The sequence below is a fragment of the Vanessa cardui genome, chromosome 28, assembly GCF_905220365.1.
Source record: "Vanessa cardui chromosome 28, ilVanCard2.1, whole genome shotgun sequence".
Lineage (NCBI taxonomy): Eukaryota > Metazoa > Arthropoda > Insecta > Lepidoptera > Nymphalidae > Vanessa > Vanessa cardui.
The window spans coordinates 2,567,119-2,591,038 of NC_061150.1; the positions used below are offsets into that span (position 1 = coordinate 2,567,119).

At 34.9% G+C, this 23,920-nt stretch overlaps 1 protein-coding gene across 3 annotated transcripts in view; it reads left to right on the forward strand.

Annotated features, from left to right (window-relative positions):
* Nucleotides 1–1,461: 1,461 nt before the first annotated feature.
* LOC124541611 overlaps nt 1,462–23,920 on the forward strand; it is an 87,773-nt gene continuing 65,314 nt past the window's right edge. For 2 of the 3 annotated variants that reach the window (XM_047119531.1, XM_047119533.1), the window contains exons 1-2: nt 1,462–1,729; nt 21,035–21,406. In XM_047119531.1, the coding sequence (XP_046975487.1) occupies nt 21,042–21,406 (365 nt within the window). In that variant the 5' untranslated portion in view covers nt 1,462–1,729; nt 21,035–21,041. The remainder of the gene's footprint in view (nt 1,730–21,034; nt 21,407–23,920) is intronic. The other variant, XM_047119532.1, reaches the window with a different exon arrangement.

Here is a 23,920-nt window from a genome sequence, read left to right on the forward strand (position 1 = left end):
AAAAAACTAAGGGGTTGAAATGTTGAAAAAGAGTAACTTCTGAGTTTCTTGTCGGTTCTTCTCGGTAGAATGTACTTTCCGAACCGGTGGTAGCTTCACTTAATTGTTAAATGACGATTCAAAAGTGCTTGTAAAAGCCCACTTGAGTAAAGTATATTTTGATTTTGTATTTTATAAATTTCGCGCAGGATAAATTGTAATTTCAGCTAGTATTATATAATTCTTTATAAATTGATTTAAATTTATGAAAGTTTGTTGATTTTATAATCTATGAATAACAAAAATATAAATAAACTAAGTTTCGCATATAATACTGATAAATATGGATGCAAGTGTTTTTCAACAGATGTCATACATTTCCGCGTCTAAGACACACATGTATGGTTATAACATCTGTGGTAATACATCATAATATAAGTAAATAAAATTCCCGGTTGTTGCCGCTCTATTGAATTAAAAATCAGCACTATCAGATCTGTCAAATTCCGATAATAATAAAACCTCTTTACACGCGCTGTATATTCCTGTATTAGAATGTATGTATTAGTAAAGAACTCGAGATTTATTAATATAGATTATATAATTAAATATCAGGTGATCCGTTAATAACATCTATAAAAATAATTATTTAAAAAAAATAGTACAAACATTTCAAGTAAATATATTAAATAGTATATCATTACGTTTTTTTTCTGTTGTAAGTTGAACAAGATCTAATCGTATTTGTTTCTAATTAATTTAACACAATATATATCTTTAAATAATTGTACTTATAACAGTTTATTTTATTGTACATTTTTATCTAAATAGATTATAAATCAAGTTGAACAGATAAATAACAAAAAAAAAACACAACTATCCGTTTTTTTTTTAAATATGGTATGATTAATGAGTGGCTAGACGTAAATTATCACGTGGCAAACTTTTTTTTAAATTCATGTGATAACAAAAAATACATTCAGCCACAAAAATGCCGTTGCTTATCGTATATAAATGCTAATTAATAATTATTACAACATTTTCCTTTCACAATAATTACTTCTATGTTGTTTAATTAATTGCTATCATAATTTCTCTCCGCAAACATTGCTACGAATTATCATATGAAAGATTGAACCACTTTTTTTAATCGCATTCTTTGAGCCGTGTACAGATAATAAAAAAAAAGTGTTGAGCATATTATATTACTATTTGCAACACAGTTGTAATTGGAACATTCTAGAATTTAAATTAAATTAATTAAAAAAAAAAAACAAATATTTGATTGGTATATACTTATAATACTAGAAAAATAAATTGTATATTATTGTCTTATTGGTTCCTATGTGTAATATGTCTTGTGCGGTGTAAACCTCGCTTTAAACAGGTAAGAAAAGACGCGGGCGAAAGTTACACTGTTTTTTTTTAATCTCGATCATACGAAACGTTGACCACGCTGGCATCAGCCATTCAGGTTAGGTAAGTTAGGTTAGTATCGGCCGAGCGCCCGTCGAGGTAGGGTGTGTGAATTTTCGCGCCGAAACGTCGCGCCAAAATTACGAAATTGTGTTTAAAACTTTTACGAATGAAACTTCTCATGTGTATCAACGTTTAAATTGTTTAAACAATAATATTGTTTATAGTGAAGTGTATTTTATTAATATATTTAAATCGGAAATGATTAAAGGTGATTTATTTCGTGTAAAATGCAAGTTGCATAAGTGATCTTTGAAAGCTGAATTCTTGTAAGGTGAGTTGTAAATTTTTTTTCAATGTTGCTTTAAAGGGCAGGTACTTAAATATGTCCACTTGTATTCGAATTAATACCTTTTTTGGTATAATTTTAATAGCTTTTAAAATTACCTCGCTAATTATTACATTTTATGTAAATAATATAACAACAATTTAAACATTTTACTATTAAATTAATTATGAGTAATTAGTATTAATTATCTTGTGTGTTTATCCAAATGCACATTTAAATTAATTATAATGCACTTCTTAAATATAATTAAAAAATGATTTCTAAAATAATTTGAAGACGATTGTAATTTGATTACAATAATGTAAAATAGTCAAGATATTTCTATATATTTAAATCATATAAAAATATGGATTAAAATTATAAATAATGACGAAACAGACTTTTAAAATAAACTTTAAACCATGTTGATTAATTAATTATTTGAAAATACAATCTTAAAAATCAACGACAAAACGCTCAAAACATTTACTACACGACGTATTAACTTTTTTTACTCGCTAAAATGTCAAACAGTTTAAGGAAGGAAAACTTTTTTTTAATTGGTCTAAACGCTTTTATTCATACAATTTTATGTTTACTATATATATATATATGCAGGAAAGTTTATTATTAACAATTAAAAACCCGTTTAAACGTTCAATGTTATATCTCTTACACATTTAATTAGTGTGAATTTGTAATTTTAAAATAAAGTTCGAATGAGGTTTTACTGTTTTTTTTTTTTTTTTTAATTAAATAAATAGGTAAATAATCAATCGTTTTTTTTTTTGGTTCTATTTAATTTTGTAACTTATCGCCGATCTATAGATGTTATCAATCCAAATCATATATAATTACGTAAAATATTTAATTGTAGTCTTCCGACATGTGGTCACTTCACCAGTTCTTCGAAAGATATGTATTTCATTTCGAACCGTTGATTTTTGACACTTAAAAAGTAAGCTGCTGCATTTAACATATAAATATGTTTTAATTTGGCAAAATGTAAGAGATGATTAGTATGTCCTACAGAGCTCTTGTCAATGGGCAGTTTTGACAATTTACCATTAGATGACCTATTTGTACGTCAGTCTACCTAAGTCTAACTAAATCAATACAAATCAAAATACCCTTTATTGTACACCAATAAATAAATAATTTAAACACGATTGAGAAACATGCATAAGAGGCGGCCTTATCGCTAAATAGCGATCTCTTCCAGGCAAACTTAAAAAAAATATTCTTTTTAAATTGCATTCGTTTTTTAAATAATGATGACGTCACAGTTAATTTAACATTATTCTATATTCAATATCAATAATAAACTCAATCCATCATATGTTCTTACGACAGATTATCTTTAACAGATTATAAATAACCACAGACTGTACAAGTCATAACTTGGAATGATGACAAAAATACTCGTAACTATTTCCCGTTGTAATGCAATTCCGAATCTCTTGAAAACGACATTGACAACTTTTTTTTTTTTTAATTCTTTATTTAAAGTCGAAGAACGATTTTCTTGATCCATGTATTACACCATACAGTCTCATTATACGTTTTTTTTTATTTTATTTTTAACTATAAAATTATTATCTAACTAAAGATATGATCACATGCCATTATCAATAGATGTTATTTTCTATTATCAATGTATCTGTAATAATATTATAAATAGGAAAGTGACTATGACCTCTTTAATTTTAAACCGCTGAACCGATTTTGATGAAGTTTGATATAAGGATTATTTGAGTCTCGGATGAGGATATAAGATATCTTCTTTCATATTTCACCCCTCGAGGGGGTAAAGTTGAGTTAAAGCTGCAGGTTCATCTTGTATACGATATAAGGTATATTAAATTTACTAGAACCCTATCCCGATTTTGTTCGTAAAAAAAACATTTTGCTAACAATCGTCTGACCTTTGACGTAAATATATTAGATAATAAAAATAATAAAACATTTATTATGTATTTAAATATAATTATTTAAATCGACCCATAAAAAAATACATTAAGTTTTTTTTTAATTGGACCTGTTCAGTTCAGGCTTCGGGCTAGCTTTGCGTGCTTTCCGAGGCATAGGAACACCCCGTTAATTTCCAGATTTCGAGCCTCTCAGATTTAATGACAGATCCAGTAATATTTATTGGACCTAATGCTTGTACTCGTAACATTGAGATGTATACCCTAAGATCCTATTAGACCATCATATAACATTCATAAAACATGGAATTACTTGAAAAGGCATCATTACATAGTATAAAACAAAGCCGCTATCAGTCACTATGTATGCTTAGACCTTTAAAATTACGCAACAGATTTTGATGCGATTTTATTTTTGATAGATAGTTTTTCAATAGATAGAGTGATTCGAGAGGAAGGTTTGTGTATATAATACATGGACAATATAGTAAAGAAATACTGATAATTTTAGTTTGTAATGTGATGTCGTAAATAAACAAATTGTGTAGTATATTTAGTATCAGTGCGATGGGGCGATTTGGTAGTTTATTATAAAAAAATATTTAGTATTATTGTGTTCTAGTATTAATAGTGATAGTAAAAACACAGACAGACACATCCCTGTTAATAACAAAAACAACAAAAGCCTTTAAATTCCCATTGCCGGGCTAAAGGCCTCCTCTCCCTTTGAGGAGAAGGTTTGAAACATATTCCACCACGCTGTTCCAATGCGGGTTGGTGGAATACACATGTGGCAGAATTTCTATGAAATTTTTCACATGCAGGTTTCCTCACGATGTTTTCCTTCACCGCTGAGCACGAGATGAATTATAAAGACAAATTAAGCACATGAATCAGCGGTGCTTGCTTGGGTTTGAACCCGCAATCATCGGTTAAGATGCACGCGTTCTAACCACTGGGCCATCTCGACTCTCCGGGAAATCTCGACTCTCATTCGTTAATAACATTAGTGATGTTTAATTTCTAACCACCAAGGCAAGTTGTCAGTCTGCCTACCTATTAACAAATTGTTTAATTTGTGACGACGACATTATTTAGACGTGCGAAATCTAATCTGTATGTTATTACAAAATTGATAACTTATCACGTACCGTAATGAGTGAAATTATCATTACGACAAACATATATACGTACTATATTAATATTATATACGTGAAAGTAAATCTGTCTGTCTGTCTTTCACGATCAAACCGCTGTACCGATATTGATGAAATTTGGTGTGAAGTAAACTTGAGCTCCAAGAAAGGACGTAGGCTACTTGACTCATGATAACTAACACATGAAAACTAGTAACAATATAAGGTAATAATAATTTGTTTGTATTTAAGGGAATCCCCAGAAATAAACCCCTACTTGGTAGGGCTTTGTGCAAGCCCTTCTGGGTAGGTACTACCCACTCATCAGTTATTCTACCGCAAAACAACAGTACTCAGTATTTTTGTATTTCGATTTGAAGGGTGAGTTAGCCAGTGTAAGTACAGGCACAAGGGACATAGCATCTTAGTTCGCAAGGTTGGTGGCGCAGTGACGATGTAAGGAATAGTTAATATTTCTTACAGCGTCATTGTCTATGGCTGATGGTGCCCCATATGTGCGCCCGCAAACCTATTCCATAAAAAAAATTAATGATTCAATAAAGATTAAAAAAACATATTATTCCTAAGAGATTGTGCACTAAGTATATTTATATCTAATATTTTTTTAAATTGCACCCATGTGGAGATGGGATTCATCACTAGTCTCATTAAAAATTATTAAGAATATATCGTTAATATATATTAATTAATTTATATTATACTGGTTTTATAAATTATGTTATTGTTTTTATTAATTTACTTTGGATGTTTCGTTTGCCCAGAGGATCGGAATTGCGATTCAACGGGGAAATGCTGCTAGCATTCTTGCCGCCATTCCACGCGGTCAAGATTTATACAGTAGCCATTTTTAATTCATATTTAAGCATTTAATGTTATTAGTTCTTATGTTAATATAGAATCAAAATCAAAATAAACTATATTCAAGTAGGCTTTTACAAGCACTTTTGAATCGTAATTTTACAATTAAGTGAAGCTACCACCGGTTCGGAAAGTATATTCTACCGAGTGGTCACCATCACCCATAGACAATGAAGCTGTAAGAAATATTAACTATTCCTTACATTGTCAATGCGCCACCAACCTTGGGAACTAAGATGTTATGTCACTTGTGCCTGTAGTTACACTGGCTCACTCACCCATATTGCTCATTTTCCATGTGATATAGTTAGTACTATATCACATGAAAATAATTCTAATTAACAATTCATAATTATCATGCACTGTTATAATACAATTAGTTTTAACAAAAAGGATGTACATTGAACCGAGAAGGCTTAGTGGTTAGAACGCGTACTTCTTAACCAATAGTGCGGGTTCAAAGTTCCACTGAATATTCATGTGCTTAATTTGTGTTAATAATTCATCTCGAGCTCGGAAGGAAAGCATTGTGAGGAAACCTGCATGTGTCTAATTTCAACTATATATGTGAATCTACCAATATGGTGGAATATCCTTCTAATCTTCGCATCCAAATGAGAACCCTTAGCCCAGCAATGGGAAATTTACAGGCTATACATGTAATAAACTTATTATTCAAAGTATTTTTTAAAGAAGACATTTAAAATAATTATATTTTGTATTTTACTTTTTTTACTTATATTATATGTTCATATATATGAAAGTGTTGTTTGTCTAATAATATATATGTTGATGTTTTAATGTATTGATAGCGATTGTTACATAATACTCTTGATATATTAACATACATGATAAAAAAGCGACGATTTAGTTTTCGCTGATTTCATTATAAAACATACTATATGTGTAATCTATTATAATATTATAAATGCGAAATTAACTCTGTTTGTCTGTATGTTACATTTTAACGACTAAACATCTGAACTATATTTGATGAGACTTTTAGAACAAGATTGAACCCAAAGAGAGAACATGGGCACTATTACATACGAATGAAAAAAACACACAAAAAAATGTATGTAATCCAGCTGATGGTAAGTGGTCACCACCCATGTACTGAACTGTAAGAAATACAACATATTCCTTAAGTAATATATCCCCTAGTGGTAACACTGATATGTCCTTCAAACCGGAACACAATAATACTGAGAATTACTATTTAATGGTAGAATATCTGTTGACTGGGTGGTACCTATAGTGCACTTGCATACCATCAAGTATATTTCGAATCAATTATCATTGCATAGTATAATACAAAGTCGCTTACCGCTGTATGTCCCTATGTATGCTTAGATCTTTGAAATTACGCAACGGATTTTGATGCGGTTCCTTTTCATAGATAAGAGTGATTCGAGAGGAAGGTTTATTTGTATAATGCATGGACAATATAGTAGAGGAACAATGATATTTTTAGGTTTGAAGTGATGTCGTAAATGACCCATATTTTACCAAAATTTATATATTTAAATTTACTATTTCATCTTAAAATGCATTTTCACATATGGCAATCACAATACTCGTTGGTTTCATTGACGAAAAAAAAACAAATGTCAAAATTAATTAGCACGCGAAAGCGACGATTATTTTATTATCTGTGCACTTGACCGCGTGTCCGTGTCACGCCTCTCCACGAGAGAGGTGTGCGAGGCCAGAGGTCACAGAGTGTGGAACACAAATAGAATAGAATGTTATGTAATCAATTCGATAAATATTATTTGACAATCATTTGAATATGGAATTAAATATAATTTTGTAATAATAATTGTCGAGATGGCCCAGTGGTTACAACGCGTGCATCTTAACCGATGATTGCGGGTTCAAACCCAGGCAAGCACCGCTGATTCATGTGCTTAATTTGTCTTTATAATTCTTTTCGTGCTCAGCGGTAAAGGAAAACATCGTGAGGAAACCTGCATGTGACAAATTTCGTAGAAATTCTGCCACATGTGTATTCCACTAACCCGCATTGGAACAGCGTGGTGGAAGATGTTCCAAACCTTCTCCTTAAAGGGAGAGGATGCCTTTAGCCCAGCAGTGGGAATTTACAGGCTGTTGTTGTTGTAATAAGTATATTTAATCTGCGGAAAAGCTGAAGCAAAAAAACGATTCAAATATTAATGTAATATTCATTATCGTAGAACTGATAACCGTTGGTGAAAACGTGTTCTAGAGTGGAGACCGCGTCTCGGCAAACGTAGTGTAGGACGTCGTCGGGCACGGTGGAGTGACGATATACGCAAGGCGACAGGCAGGAGCTGGATGCGAGTAGCCGGAGAAAGACCACAGTGGCGTGCACTTGGAGATGCTTATGTCCAGCAGTGGACGGGTACGGGCTGATGATGATGATGATTCATGTCTTATGTAAAATTACACTTGGCCCTTGGAGTAGTGGTGTAAAAAGCTTCATCAAAAGTATCACACCTCGCCTCATTGCCTCCTCTGGTGACAGGAGGGCTGGTTCGTTCGCTCAGAGGATCGGCATGGCGATTCAACGGGGAAATACCGTTAATGCTAGCGTTCTTGCCACCATTGCACGCGGTCAAGATTTATACAGTAACTAGTTTTAGTTCAGCAACAACGGCCTGTAAATTTCCCACTGCTGCTCTTCTCCCCTTGAGGAGAAGGTTTGGAGCCACGCTGTTCCAATACGGGTTGTGGAATACACATGTGGCAGAATTTCTATGAAATTAGACACATGCAGGTTTCCTCATGATGTTTTCCTAAACACAAATTCAACACATGAATATACCGTGGTGTCTGCCTGGGTTTGAACCCGCGATCATTGGTTAAGATGCACGCGTTCTAACCACTGGGCCATCTCAGCTCTATATTTGTATATATTTAAGGAATTAACGTTAATAATTCTAATGCTAATAAATGTATTACTGAAAAGAACCAACATAAAACTATATTTTTAAATAAACAAGCGTTTCACTGACGTCACGTCACAATCGCAAAACGTAAGTATGATCACAATACGTAATGAATGTACGTAATTTTAATTGCGGTAATTGTGAGAAAACTACCAGGAAAATGGTGCACGAATACCTCATGTTATCAAAATCAAAATAAACTTTATTCAAGTAGACTTTTACAAGCACTTTTGAATCGTCATTTTACAATTAAGTGAAGCTACCACCGGTTCGGAAAGTATATTCTACCGAGAAGAACCGCCAAGAAACTCAGTAGTAACTCTTTTTCAACATTAAAAAAATTCAAAGTCATGTTAGTTGAATACAATTATTTTAATTAATATATCCTGCGTGGAAGTCAACAGGTATTAACTCCACGCTTTTTTATCATCTATAAAACCTTGTATCGAATAATAATATTTTTAACAATGTATTTTTTATAAACGATTTGAATTTACGAAACGGCAAAGTCAAAAATGTCTGCGGAATTTTATTATAGAAACGGATTATTAATTATTTATTGATTAAAACCGATTTGGGAAATAGAGTGGTATATAATGGTATGGGGTGACTGAGGATACAACTCTATCTCATGTATTCACCAGCTCGCAGTAGTACATCGTGGTAGAATAAGGTCTTAATCTTAATGGGTACCAATATGGCTGTAATTAGAATCCAGGAAGTTTATGTGCTTCATTCAGGCTTCGCACGGGTGCAATACTGATACTAAATATACTACAGAATTTGTTTATTTACGACATCACATTAGAAACTTTTAAAATTATCAGTGTTTCTTTACTATATTGTCCACGTATTGTATACAAAAACCTCTTGAATCTATCTATCTATTGAAAAAAACCGCATCAAAATCCGTTGCGTAATTTCAAAGATATAAGTTGTTTAATCCACCTGATGGTAAGTGGTCACCACCCATAGACTTTGATACTGTAAGAAATATAACATATTCCTTAGTAATAAAACCTTTAGTGGTAACAGATAAGACTGATACATCCTTCAAAACGGAACACAATAATACTGAGAATTACTATTTGGTGGTAGAGTATGTGTTGACTGGGTGGTACCTATCGTTGCATAAATAGGGACAGACAGCGGTAAGCGACTTCGTTTTATACTATGTAATGATTTTGAACATATGTCAACAATGTCGAATTGTTTTTTTTAGTATACTTATCAATATACTCTGTAATCAAGATGGCGACAATACTTCTGATGAGAGGGCCAGGTTGTATTTGAATGCATTGACAAATTGAAACGTGTCAAGTCATGACTAATGCTAATCAATCGACTATCAGCGTGCATTCGCTACGCTTTTTACTTCGCCGTGATTAATCTAATTTACTAATACCGATCTTGATTTAGATATCCGAGGTCACAATTCGTTTTACACGAGAATTGTAATGAAAATTGCACGTGCAGTACTTTACACGTGACGGAAGGGACACTTCCCAAATAATAATGAATATTGTGTCGTTTTGGGAACACAACCACTCTGTGGAACCAGCTTTCATCGGTTTTACCGAACCGATACGACTTGGGAACCTTCAAGAAAAGAGCGTACTCCTCCCTTAAAGGCCTTGTTGTGATATCCATGGGCGATGGTAGTCACTTTCCATCAGGTGAGCCTCATGCTCGTTTGCCATCTATCACATAAAAAAGAACGACGCTCCGGGTTAGTGTGAGGCTTTAACCAGATAAACTTAACTCTTTATCGATCACTTGGAGTTTTATTGCGTTCATTGCTATTTAAATGCGATTATGCCGAGTTTTTAATGACGTCATAATTCATACGTCAGCATTGACGACCTCCTTCATCGAGTGTCTACACCGGCTTACATGGTTACGTCTCTCCGAAGTTTCGGGTTCATCCGGCCGAGTCGATGCAGAAAAAGTTTATTAGTTTTCTATGTTGTCTTGGGTATCGTTACTTCTGATTTTCCATAACTAAGTGCTTTAGCTTACAATGGTATCAGAGTAATGTATGTGATGTTGTCCAATATTTTTTTTATTATTTTAAAAACACAATTTATGCATTATATTTCAACTGTTCATGTGTAGCATCTGACACGTTCATATAAGATGCGCATGCGCAGTACTCTCTTATTCTGTCACTGTGAAATTGTAAATACTGTTAGATTATGATCTATATTGTAAGATTACTTTTTATCGAGTGATTGTGAACGTTTTCAATTTATAATAAAAGATACAACTTTTATGGTTTATACATTTCGGTATGGTTAGAGTATTATATAATTTAATTGAAATTTACTTTGCTAGATAATAAACTATATATTTTTTAATAGTATAGGTTGGCGGACGAGCATATGGGCCACCTGATGGTAAGTGGTCACCATCCAATGAGGCTGTAAGAAATATTAACTATTCCTTAAATCGTCAATGTGCCACCAACCTTGGGAACTAAGATGTTATGTCCCTTGTGCCTGTAGTTACACTGGCGCACTCACCCTTCAAACCGGAACACAACAATACTGAGTACTGTTATTTGGTGGTAGAATAACTAATGAGTGGGTGGTACCTACCCAGACGGGTTTGCACAAAGCCCTACCACCAACTATGGAATAATGTTGCTTTAAATTGTAACCAGTATGTTAAGGTTCACAATGTCACGAGATAGATTATAATCTAACGTTATTTATAATTGTGCTGTGACATATACTTTGTTCCCTTTCGGTTAAATGCCGTAGCGTCAGAATATATACTTCTCTTTTCATTCCGCTCCATATCTTCTTCTTTCTCATGTAACAAAGAGCTCTCTCATCCATCTGTCATATAATGAATCTTCATTTAAGAAGTATTACTTCAACAATCCAATGAAGAAAATCAAATTCTTCAAGATAATCTCTTGACTTGGTCATTGGTTTTAATATGAACAGAGAAATAGCAGTTAAATGTCCAGCAATGATTGAGGATATTGTATATAAAAATCACAGCATTAGACAAAGCAAAGCAAAGCATATAGACGTCAAAATAACGTATCACTTTACGTCGGTTGTGACATTTCACGATTGAGAGAAGAATGCGAAATTTTATCCACATTACCTAGAAGTCTGGTAATCGACAATACTTAAGATATTTTCTGTATACAACTACTGGAACCAGCTTTAAGAAAAGTAGACTAATCCTCACTTAAGGCCGTAACAAGGTAAAGTACGACACAACTCAGATGTAGCAGCGGCGAAATTCGTAGAACCGATGACATCCGAATTAAGTACGCTATCCCAAATACCAATATTTATTTCTTATGTGAATATGATCCTTACACGAAAGTAATAACTTGGAATATCTTATGACCTAATACATTCGTCAATTCGACACGTCGATTTACATGCACTTGCTGTCTCGGGTTGAATTGACGTGAGAATTTATAGCGACGAATAGCGTCGAATGGCGCGATAGGGAGCTGTTTCTATTGGTTATGTGAATCGGCAGTAATCGATTTTATTGAATTTGCCGATGCTACGTCTAAGTTGTGTCGTACTATAAGCCGTTTTTGCAAATTCCTACGATAGTTACAATCATGCCTTTAGCTTGTTTGCCTTAAAAAAAGAAATTCTTAATACGTTCGCTGCGGCATCATTTGTTTATTGTTCCCATTCCTGCGGTACGGGGACTTTAAGACCTCGTATGAAAACTATCATAATACGGGGCTGATTAAACCCCGTAACGTTTAAGAAACTGAAACTTGATGTGATGTGATCGAATTTTATTTATTCAGTACGGTACGTTATCAAAGAGAACCCATATTAAGGTAGGTACACCAGAGCATTCTGTTTTCAACAGGCATCATATAAATGTATTTATCACTCTCCTACATTATATTAAATAGACCTCACGGCCTCCGCACGACAGAGAAATGTTTTCCTTATTGAACGAAGAAGCACAGCAGATCCGAAAGCAACTTCTCCCTTTTGTAATAAGATGGCTTACTAAATTTATAGAATTGATTTATTAAATGCCAAAACATTTGAAGATCGATATCTGAATTGTAAAAAAGTTGGGATGTTTACAGAGATTTATTAAAATTGGGTCGTTTGCTTAGAATTAGATGCCTATCTGCCTGACACGTAGTCGTCTATCTCCTGATAAGAATCGAGAGATTTTGATATATACAAAAAAGTAACATGAATCTTAAACAAAACTCCTGATGTTACGTTTATCAGATTGTGTATAAGTCATTTTAATATTGTGCACAAGATTTCATAAATCACTAGCTGCTCTCTTCTCTGAGCTTTAAAAAAGGGGGGGGGGAGGATATCAAAGGCATTTGAAAATAACAAGAGACAAGACAAGTATATAAAGTCGAAATGGCCCGGTGAAGGAAAACATCATAAGGAAACCTACATGTGTCTAATTACATAGAAACTCTGCCACGCGTGTATTCCAACCCGCATTGGAACAGCGTGGTATATGTTCCAAAACCTTCTCCTCAAAGGAAGAGGAGGCCTTGGCCCAGCTGTGGAAAATTTGCAGGCTGTTTTTGTAGTTGACACTAACCTTGAGAACTACTGAGAGATGTCACATTACAATAATAGTTGTTACTGTTCAGAAAATCTACGGATGATTTCGCGTTCATTGCTCATATACCAAATGTTCAGAAACTGTTCAATCGTTCTCACAGATTAAAAATGAACTATATAGACAAAGGCAAAATACTTTAATGATTTTCTTTTGTATTTTGACGAAATTTTAATTGTAGATTTTGATGAAACTTTATAATAATCTAGCTTGCATCATAGTAACACATAACGCTGACAATATTATGAATTATAAATACAAATTAAGCACATGAAAATCTTGGTCTTGAAACTTCTTGAAAGTTCTCTCTGTTTTACAATTCATATTTTTCATTTTGCATATTTTAAAACATATATTTCAATTCATTGTAGTTATTGATTCATTAGTAAAGTAATTATACAAATAGTATACTCGTATTTAAAAAAAATACTATGTAATAAATTATTCCACACATAATATATAGGTAACAGTGAATTTATATTCGAACTGTATGTATATGTGATTAATGTACTTTAAAGATATACATAACATATTAATAAACTTAATATATGTGCTACTTGGTGGTAGGTCTTTCTGCAATCCACCTGGGTAGGTACCACCAAATATCATGTAATAGGCATAGGTAACATCCCAGTTCTCAAGGTTGGTGGTGCATTGACGATGTAAGAAATAGTTAATATTTTTACAGCGTCATTGTTTATGGGTGTTGGTGGCCACTTACCATCAGGTGGCCTATATGCTCGTCCGCCAACCTATACCATAAAAAAATGGAATGAGTCACTGTTATTATGCACAGATTAAAAATTTATATAGGTCATAATTTTTTTTTTATTTATGTCGAAGACGTGCCCCTTCCGGACCCATTCATGCTCTATGTGCGTGTAATTTGATTAAAAGTCATATTTCGTAATGGCGTCCGTACAAATAAATATTAACCGTACATTGCTTCATGCATTGTTCGGAATTAGGTAAAGGATAATTAAGTATTCTGTTTTTAAATAAATACGACGCGACAATTATTTTTTTCTTTTTAATTTGTTTTTTTTTTTATTGGACAAAGGCGTTAAGAGTTTGGGTACAAAATTTTGCAAGTTATTTTTGGCGGAATGTGTATAATTTTATGGTCGAAATAGACCTTTAATATTAATAGTGACGACCTCCCTGGTCGAGTGGTGTGTACACCGGATTTCATGGGTACGCCACTCTGAGGTCCCGGGTTCGATTCCCGGCCGAGTCGATGTAGATTACCATTAGTTTCCTATGCTGTCTTGGGTCTGGGTGTTTGTAGTATCGTTACTTCTGATTTCCATAACACAAGTGCTTCAGCTACTTACATTGGGATCAGAGTAATGTATGTGATGTTGTCTCATATTTATATATATATTTAGTAATTTATAATACATTATAAGTTTCTATTAGGGATACATCTGACCGATACCAATAGTCCGTCTAGGATGAGGCGCAGATACATCATCTTGGCCTGCATCTTGATCACCTTTCCCGGACGGTAATACTCGCCTTTCGTGGGGGTCTTTTCCGTGGACCGTGGAACAGGAGGGATCCGTTTTTGTTATGGAGACCCTCAAGTCCAGCACTCCCAACCGGTCACGGTGAGAGCCGTTCCAGCCAGGTGACGAGGGTGTCGTCAGCGTAGCACAACCCATCCCGGGAAGGACGGGAGTCTTTGCTTGACCTAGATCAAGCTGGATTAGCCTACTCTCTCACAAGCAAGCTGACGCACACACACATTTTTTTATGGTATAGGTTGGCGGACGAGCATGTGGACCACCTGATGGTAAGTGGTCACCATCACCCATAAACAATGACGCTGTAAGAAATATTAACTATTCTTTACATCGTCAATGTGCCACCAACCTTGGGAACTAAGATGTTGTGTCCCTTGTGCCTGTAGTTACACTGGCTCACTCACCCTTCAAACCGGAACACAACAGTACTGAGTACTGTTATTTGGCGGAAGAATAACTGATGAGTGTATGGTACCTACACAGACGATCTTGCACAAATCCCTACCACCAAGTACACACACACTTCTAAAGGCAATATCTAAACCGCAATAATAATCAACAGTTACGTCAATTCATTGTAATGAATGAAACTGAAATAGATTTACAAGGAAAATTCGTCATGATTTCGAATGTCTACGCGTTCCTCGTATCCGGTAATAGAGAACAATTTTACCGGGAAATTAATAATCTGTGGTCTATTTCGATTTGCTTATGAGAACCGTTTGAAGGTCGATTTGAACTGGTTCTTATAACCATTCCATAATACAAACTACTTTAGTTTGACTGCAAATCGAAGTTCTGGGTTCAATCCCAAGGTCAGTCAAGCACAAAGTTATTGGATTTTCATATCCAAACATTCTCAGCAGCGATTTGGAGTCTTGAACTGTGCGTTTCCTTGCTATGGGAAGCATGTAAAACTGTTTCTGTCTGGATGTTTAAGGTCGATTTTCCGTCTCATCTAATTATAGTAAAGAAAGAGATAAATAAATAAATACTGGACATCACATACATTACTCTGATCCCAATGTAAGTAGCTAAAGCACTTGTGTTATGGAAGATCAGAAGTAATGACGTCACTGACAACCAGACCCAAGACAACGTAGAAAACTAATACATTTTCTACATCGACTCAGTCTAACGATTTCACTTGGTGGTAGGGCTTTGTGCAAGCCCGTCTGGGTAGGTACCACCCACTCACCAGTTATTCTGCCGCCAAATAACAGTACTCAGTTCCGGTTTGAAGGGTGAGTGAGACAGTAACTACAGGCACAAGGGACATAACATCTTAGTTTCCAAGGTTGGTGGCACTATGACGATGTAAGGAATAGTTAATATTTCTTACAGCGTCATTGTCTATGGGTGATGGTGACCACTTACCATCAGGTGGTCCATATGCTCGTCCGCCAACTTATAACATAAAAAAAATACGATCCCGGGCCCTTGGAGTGGCGTAACCATTTAAACCGGTGTACACACTCGACCACAGTGGTCGTCAAATATAGATAGCTGGGTTACACTGAATCTGAATTATTTATCAGTAGTCATGGTAACAGATATCGGTCAGGAGAACACCAATACATATAAACAATTAAACACTCAATTTGCACTCATGAAGAGTGCAAAAATAAACGTGCATAGCTCTTAACAGTACGAAACCGAAAATAGACAAACATTTACAAACACATATCCGCGCTCATGGTATTTTCTACTACACACTCGCACTGAACCGAGATGGCCCAGTGGTTAACACGTGCATCTTAACCGATGATTGCGGGTTCCAACCCAGGCAAGCACCACTATATACATGTGTGCGTAATTTGTGTTAAAACATCGTAAGGAAACCTGCATGTGACAAATTTCATAGAAATACTGCCACATGTGTATTCCAGCAATCCGCATTGGAACAGCGAAGTGAAATATGTTCCAAAAACCCTCTCCTTAATGGGAGAGGAGGCCTTAGCCCTGCAGTGGGTAATTTACAGGCTGTTTCTTTACTTTTAAAACAAATAAACAACGAATGATATCTTAAAGGGATAGGGAACGTGACGTCGGCTAAAACTTAAAGATTCCGACACGAAATTGTCAAGCGAAGCCGGAACAAACTATATAATTAATAGATTCAGCATACCGCGTTAACTGAGACGTCACGAGATAACGGCACGTCAGTAAAACTGTTTGACCAGCAATTGTAAACGGTATGCAAAGCTATGCGATATATATCTTTGGTAACAAATGAGGTTTGTTATAAATGTAAGTTTGTGGTGCTTGCGTGGATTTGAACCAGCGACTTGAAATAAATCTATATTAATATTGTAAAATGTGAAAGTAACTCTGTCTGTCCGAATTTCATGAAATTTGGTGTGAAGCAAAATGAAACTTCAAGGAAGGACATAGAGTACTTTTTTGCCTGACTCATCACGCAACACTCTAAAACTCGGGCAAAGCTACGTTCCATTACTAATATAGACAATTATTAATGTTGAAAAAGAGTAAGTACTGAATTTCTTGGCGGTTCTTCTCGGTAGAATCTACTTTCCGAACCGGTGGTAGCTTCACTTAATTGTTAAATGACGATTCAAAATTGCGCGTAAAAGCCCACTTGAATAAAGTTTATTTTTATTTATTTTTTTTTTGATAAAAGTTATCGGACAACGTCACATACATTACTCTGATCCCAATGTAAGCAAAAGCACTTGTGATATGGATTATTTGAGTTTCCTAGCTGGACAATACAATATTTAATTTAACTGTTTTTCTTCTATTTTAAACTCGTGTGTTGTGTGAAGTCGGGAACTGTTACTAGTTTTAAACAAAAGTTAGATAGATATACACGCGCTTCAAAATACCAAAACACCTATCAACATATAGTACGACACAACTTAGATGTCGCATCGGCAAAATTCGTAAAACCGATCACATCCGAATTGAGTACGCTATCCCAAATTATCAATATTTATTTCTTAAGCTAATATGATCTTTACACAAACGTAATAACTTGTAATGTCATACGACCTAATATATTCGTCAATTTGACGCGTCGATTTACATGCACTCGCTTTCTCGGACCGAACTGACCCGAGAATCTATAGCGACGAATAGCGTCGAGTGGCGCGATAGGGAGCTGTTTCTATTGGTTGTATAAATCGGCAGTAATCGCTTTTATTGAATTTGCCGACGAGATGGCCCAGTGCTTAGAACACGTGCATCTTAATCGATGATTGCAGGTTCAAACCCAGGCGTTTGTGTTTATAATTCATCTCGTGCTCGGCGGTGAAGGAAAACATCGTGAGGAAACCTGCATGTGTCTAATTTCATAGACATTCTGTCACGTATGTATTCCACTAAACCGCATTGGAACAGCGTGGTGGAATATGTTCCAAACCTTCTCCTCAAAGGGAGAGGAGGCTTTGCCCATCAGTGGGAAATTAGAAGGCTGTTTTTGTTGATGCTGACGTCTATGTTGTGTCGTACTATAAGTCTATTTCAACTGAGTTACGGAATAGCTCTTATTATTTATCACTATAAGTAGGCTAAAGTTTTGACACGCCTTATCTAATCAAAAATGATGAATAAAATATTTGCTAGCTGATACGTATTGCATTATGTGTAGTACCGGCTGTGCCCGCGACTTTTTGCGCCTTTGAATTTAACAAAAAACTGTATTGTTGTAGTCCGATTTACATGTACGAGGTGTGTTCAAAAAGTATCGCGAATTTTGTGTTTTTACATAAATTATTTATTTATTCATTTATACCTCGTATCTTAACGTCCCGTTAAAATCGGTTCCAGAGATTTTTCGGAACAGACAGACAGACAAAATTGTAAAAAATGCCGTGTATACATACACATGCATTTAGTAACAAGTTATTTTAATATTACAAACAGACACTCCAATTTAGTTGCTAAAATTTTCATTTTGAAAATATGCAATTTTTTTAAATTGATCTAGGCCCCTATCAACTACGGGGCCCCGGGCACTTGCCTAAAGTGCCCACTGGGAGAGAGGGATCTGGTAAAAGTAACAGGTTAATTTTAATTGATTTTAAGCACCAACTTCCCTAAGTTGATACATACTTGTGACACGGTATTTCTAAAAAAAGATATCGGAGTTATTTTTAACATAAGTCACTAATTATGGTACTCGCTTGCTAAGGCCCCCGCAGCACGTAAGTAGCATAAACTTAAATCTCACGTCAAAAAAGATCGATAAATTAGGCATATTACTCAATACAAGATTATATTCATGCCCAAAGCGTGGAGTTAAAACATGTTGACTTCTAGACAGAACGCTCATATATATAACTGTATTTAAATCAAATTAAATCTGTAGTTAAAAAAGAAAGAGCTACTACTGAGTTCCTTGCTAGATTCTCGATAAAATCTACTTTTCGAACCATTGATAGGTTTACTTAATTCAACATTGAACAAGACGATTCCAAAGTTTATAATCTATCTATATTTATGTCTGTGTGTCTGTCCCTCTTCCACTGAACCGAATTTGATGAAATTTGGTATGAAGCAAACTTGGAACTCCGAGAAAGGTAATAAGACTTGGTAAAGGTACTTCTTTACCTAACACATGACAACCAACCACAAATACGCGAACGAAGCTAATTCACCGATCTGTTCAAATGTAAATGCAGGTTTCCTCACGATGTTTCAGTCAAAACTCATATTTTTAGTTAGAGCAAATGCACATATTCTTCATTCCAGGTCAAATCTGAGGTAGCAAATACCATAATATATATATATATATATGTCGGCGCGAAACCACGAATTTAAGAAAGACACGTGTCCAGAAATAATTAATGTAATAATTTAAAACTGTTTCATTGTTAAATTAATAATTTATAGTGAATTGTGAAATGTTAAATTAGTCTGAAATATTTTAGTGTTTGTAAACAGCTGTTATGTTGAATGAATAAGTATACCCACCTATTTTATTTATTATTTTTCATAAAAATATTATTCATAAAAATCTGATATAGATCCTCAAAATCAAAACGTCATAACAATAAATTCATTTAGAAATGAAAAACAGTTAAATTAGATTTTGTGTTGTTTTTTATCATTGTGATTATATCAATCAACACTTCAACGTTTCAATTAAATATATAAACAAAATCCTTAATTAAGCATACAATTATAATTAAGTACGTACTGATTATTATATAATTAATTATAAATATTGTTTGTTTTGTGGCGTGACGTTTCTTAAATATGGATGCACGTCATCAAAATCACTGTATTAAAACTATTAGACGCAATTAAATAAATAAAATAAATATTGGACAACATCACATACATTACTCTGATCCCAATGTAAGTAGCTAAAACACTTGTGCAATGGAAAATCAGAAGTAACGATACCATAAACACCCAGACCCAAGACAACATAGAAAAGTAATGAACTTTTTGTTGACGAACCCGGGACCTCGGGGTAGCATACCCATGAAACCGGTGTACACTCTCGATCGCGGAGATTGTCAATGCTGACGTATGAATGATGACGTCATCAAAAACTCAGCATAATCGCATTTAAATAGCAATGAATGCAATTAATCTCCAAATGGCCGATAATGAGTTCAGTTTTTCTGGCGAAAGATTCTCAGTAATACTTCGGACCTTTGTTATTTTTTAAGTGATAGATGGCAAACGAGCAGGAGGCTCATCTGATGGTAAGTGACTACCACCGCCCATGGACACGACCAAGAATTGCATGATCAGATCTCACAGATATCACTGCCAAATTTCGAGCACGATGCTAGTGATTTTCTCGACAGAATACTCTCTCTATACTAACTCTCTTATGTCCTGAGTAATGTAGTCAGTACAGGCAATCATAAAAGATAATCTAATATTTGTTTTACATTAATTCCGTATAATATAAATATTTCTTAGTTATAGTTAACAGATGCATAACCCACACTGTTCTCAAAAACTATTTGGGTTCTTCTGACTAACTCTAGTTTTATCGTAGCTGCGTGCCCAATCTATTGAGGAAACATTAAACACGGGGTCTATTTGACCCCGTAACGCAATGAAGAAATAAAATTCGATCACATCACATCGAGTATAGTTTCTTAAGCGTTACGGGGTCTAATATGTGCCCAATCTATTGAGGAAACTTTACACAATCCTGTAATTGGCCCAAGGGACATAACATATAAAATCCTAAGCTTGGTGTTGCTTTATGTGTAAGAAATGATCAAAATTACATACAGGATCAATCTATAAACAGAGATGATGCTATCTTGTCTTCTAATGTGATAAATATGGTCAATGCATTATCATTTATAATATATTTCATTTCCAGATCAGCGATGGAGTTAAAATCACCGAAAGCGAAGAAAAAGTCACCGATAGCGTGGAAGAAGATGCTCCGGTCGCCAGCGCTGCTCCTCCTGTTGCTAGGTTCAATAAACTGTGACATTGACAGCGATTTGAATTTAGAACATTCGAACTCTAGTCAGAGACAAAGTGATTTGAAATTAAGGCATAGACACGAAGTGAGTAACGTCAGTTTGGTTGACAAGCGAGTTTTGAGTGAGATAAAGTATTTGAGGCGGCATTTAAATAGGGAGATTATTAATTTCGTAATGACTGACGTGTTAATTGATGGTGAGATTGAAAACAGAGTCCATTACAATGGTATCACGGCTAAGGAGACCTTCGTTGGCGTTGACGGGTGAGTTATCGACACTACTTTATAAATACACACATTTTACCGGTAGATGGCGCTGATCTATTAGTGTTCGTTTTTGAATCGCGATGGCAAGTTTTGGAACTGAGAATATAGAAATTTCAAAGAGTTTTTCACGGTCATACCCCATCGGGATCCCCCACAGGTCCTTGATCGCCGACTCTCGCTCGCTATGTGGCGTGAATCCAGATCAAACACCATGGATAATCGACCTAGTGACCCGGCTGTAGTTACAGACGGCGTTGTCACCACTGTCCCATGCGAGCGTATATCTCATGACAAATGACAAATTAGCTATCCCCACCCATTATGTTCTAAGTCGAGTTACTGTGTAGGAGACACCCTCAGGACAAATGTCACTCTCGACTCCGAAAGGGCTTAAACTTCAAGGCTGTGTCCAATACTCGCCCCAATGCATGATGACGCTATAAGGGTCATTAGGCTTAACAGAAAAACTACAAACAGATCCCAAAAAAGTCAATCACTGAATTTTCTATGCAAACGCCTTGGATTGCGTGTGATAGATGCGTAAAGTAGGCGAGATCTATTTGATATAACATTTGGCACCCACTTTACTATGTTCTATGGAGTTCTTCTTAGGGGGAAGGTAATATCGATATCCCCGTACTACTCCGCTGTCTGAGACATTTCACTTGAGGATCCCACAAAAAAATTAAATTTAACAGTTAATATAACCTCAACTGGATTATGTTAGTACAGATTACATATATTTCTACATAACATATAACAAAGCCCCCTGGTCTCGTCGTTCTGTCTGTATGTTCACGATAAAATCGAAAATTACTGAACGGATTTTCATACGGTTTTCACTAAGAAATAGAGGGATTCATACGGAAGGTTTAGGTATATAACTTATCAAGGTTTTTGTGAAAATAATTTGAAATAGAACAACAATTGTTAAACGTGTCGGAAAAAAGAAACAAAAAATATAGAAAAAAAAAATTATGTCCATCCGTGAAAAGCCGGGGCGGGCTGCTAGTAAACAATGATTTGTTAATGGAATTTATCCCCTGGCTGACTATGACTATGTTGATTTTGCATAAGTATGTTTAAATTTATTCAGAAATGATAAGTCATTATCGGTGTCGATATAAAACTATGCGATAGGTATGCGGGAGATTATTTAAATCCCAAAAGATTATGTAGTTCTTTATTCACTTGACATTTGTTATGTCATATGACATATATGCTAGTATTATATGTGATAGTAACTCTGTATGTTACCTCTTCACACTTAACACGTTCAATGCGGAACGAAGTCCAATATGCCCCGTATGCAGTGACGTAGCTAGGTGAGGAAGGGCCCCGTTGCATAGAAAAAGAATCGGGCCCTCTTTCCCATCCCTCTTTAATTAATAATTACCCTTTAAAATTATATATGTCAAATAAGAAATCTTGTACGTAGAGTCGTGATTTTCTAGCTTCAGAAGCTTAAGGTTTAGTTTAGAGGGCCCCCTGAACTCCGAGGGCCTTAGCACTGTACTACGCGTTTGTTTTATTGTCTACGCCACTTCTCGTAAGTCTCCCGTCTGTCTGCGGTGCTATCATATATCACATCGAGTTCTAGTTTCTTAAGCGTTACGGGGTCTATTAAGCCTCATGCTGTAATGCTTCATTTTGGTAAGTGGTCAGAGAGACGTATTAAATAGGCACATCATAGCATTGTTTTCAAGGGCCAAGAGTATCAACAGCAATGCATCCTGCCTTTATCCCAATTTTATTTGGGTTAGCTCAGCATATCTTCTTCCACACTTCTCTGCCAGACGTCATCTCACAAGTGACATTCTTTCCAGCCATATCCTCTTTCCACAAAGTCCATCCATCGTTTCTCTGGTCCTGTCCTCTATACCCATCTTTATTGAATTGTAAAATTTTATTTGAATAACAAGTTATTTATTATTATATTATTGTGAAATATTTATTTATTCACATTTTAATTTAAATAAATTTCTGTTTGTCATTATGTACTTTTTTATATTATTTAATGTTCACAAATTTATACGTATAATAAAATTGGGTTGTGTGTTTGTAATATTAAAATAATGTGTGTATATACGCTATTTATAACAGTATCATTTTAAATTTTTGTCTGTCTGTTTGTTCCGGCTAATCTCTAGAACGGCAGGATCGATTGTGATGATACTTTCATGGTCAGAAAGCTGATGTAATTAGGAGTAACTTAGGCTACATATAAATATATTATGTAGAAGTAGTAGTAGTAGGAATAACTGTATCTCAATTAACACGGGTATGTAGCACTATATCTGTTAATATGGACCCACTATTGAGATTCTTGCTCTTTATTCTTGCTAGATGGTAGAATCTGCATTTTGAAAGTTGGAAGCTGTTTGATTTGCTATAAGTTAAGTACTAAGATTGGTAAGTTGGATAGAAAAAAAACCGGCCAAGATCGTATCGGACACGCACATTAAAGGGTTCCGTAGCCAAAAGATGGGCCGACCGCTTGACACAAAAATG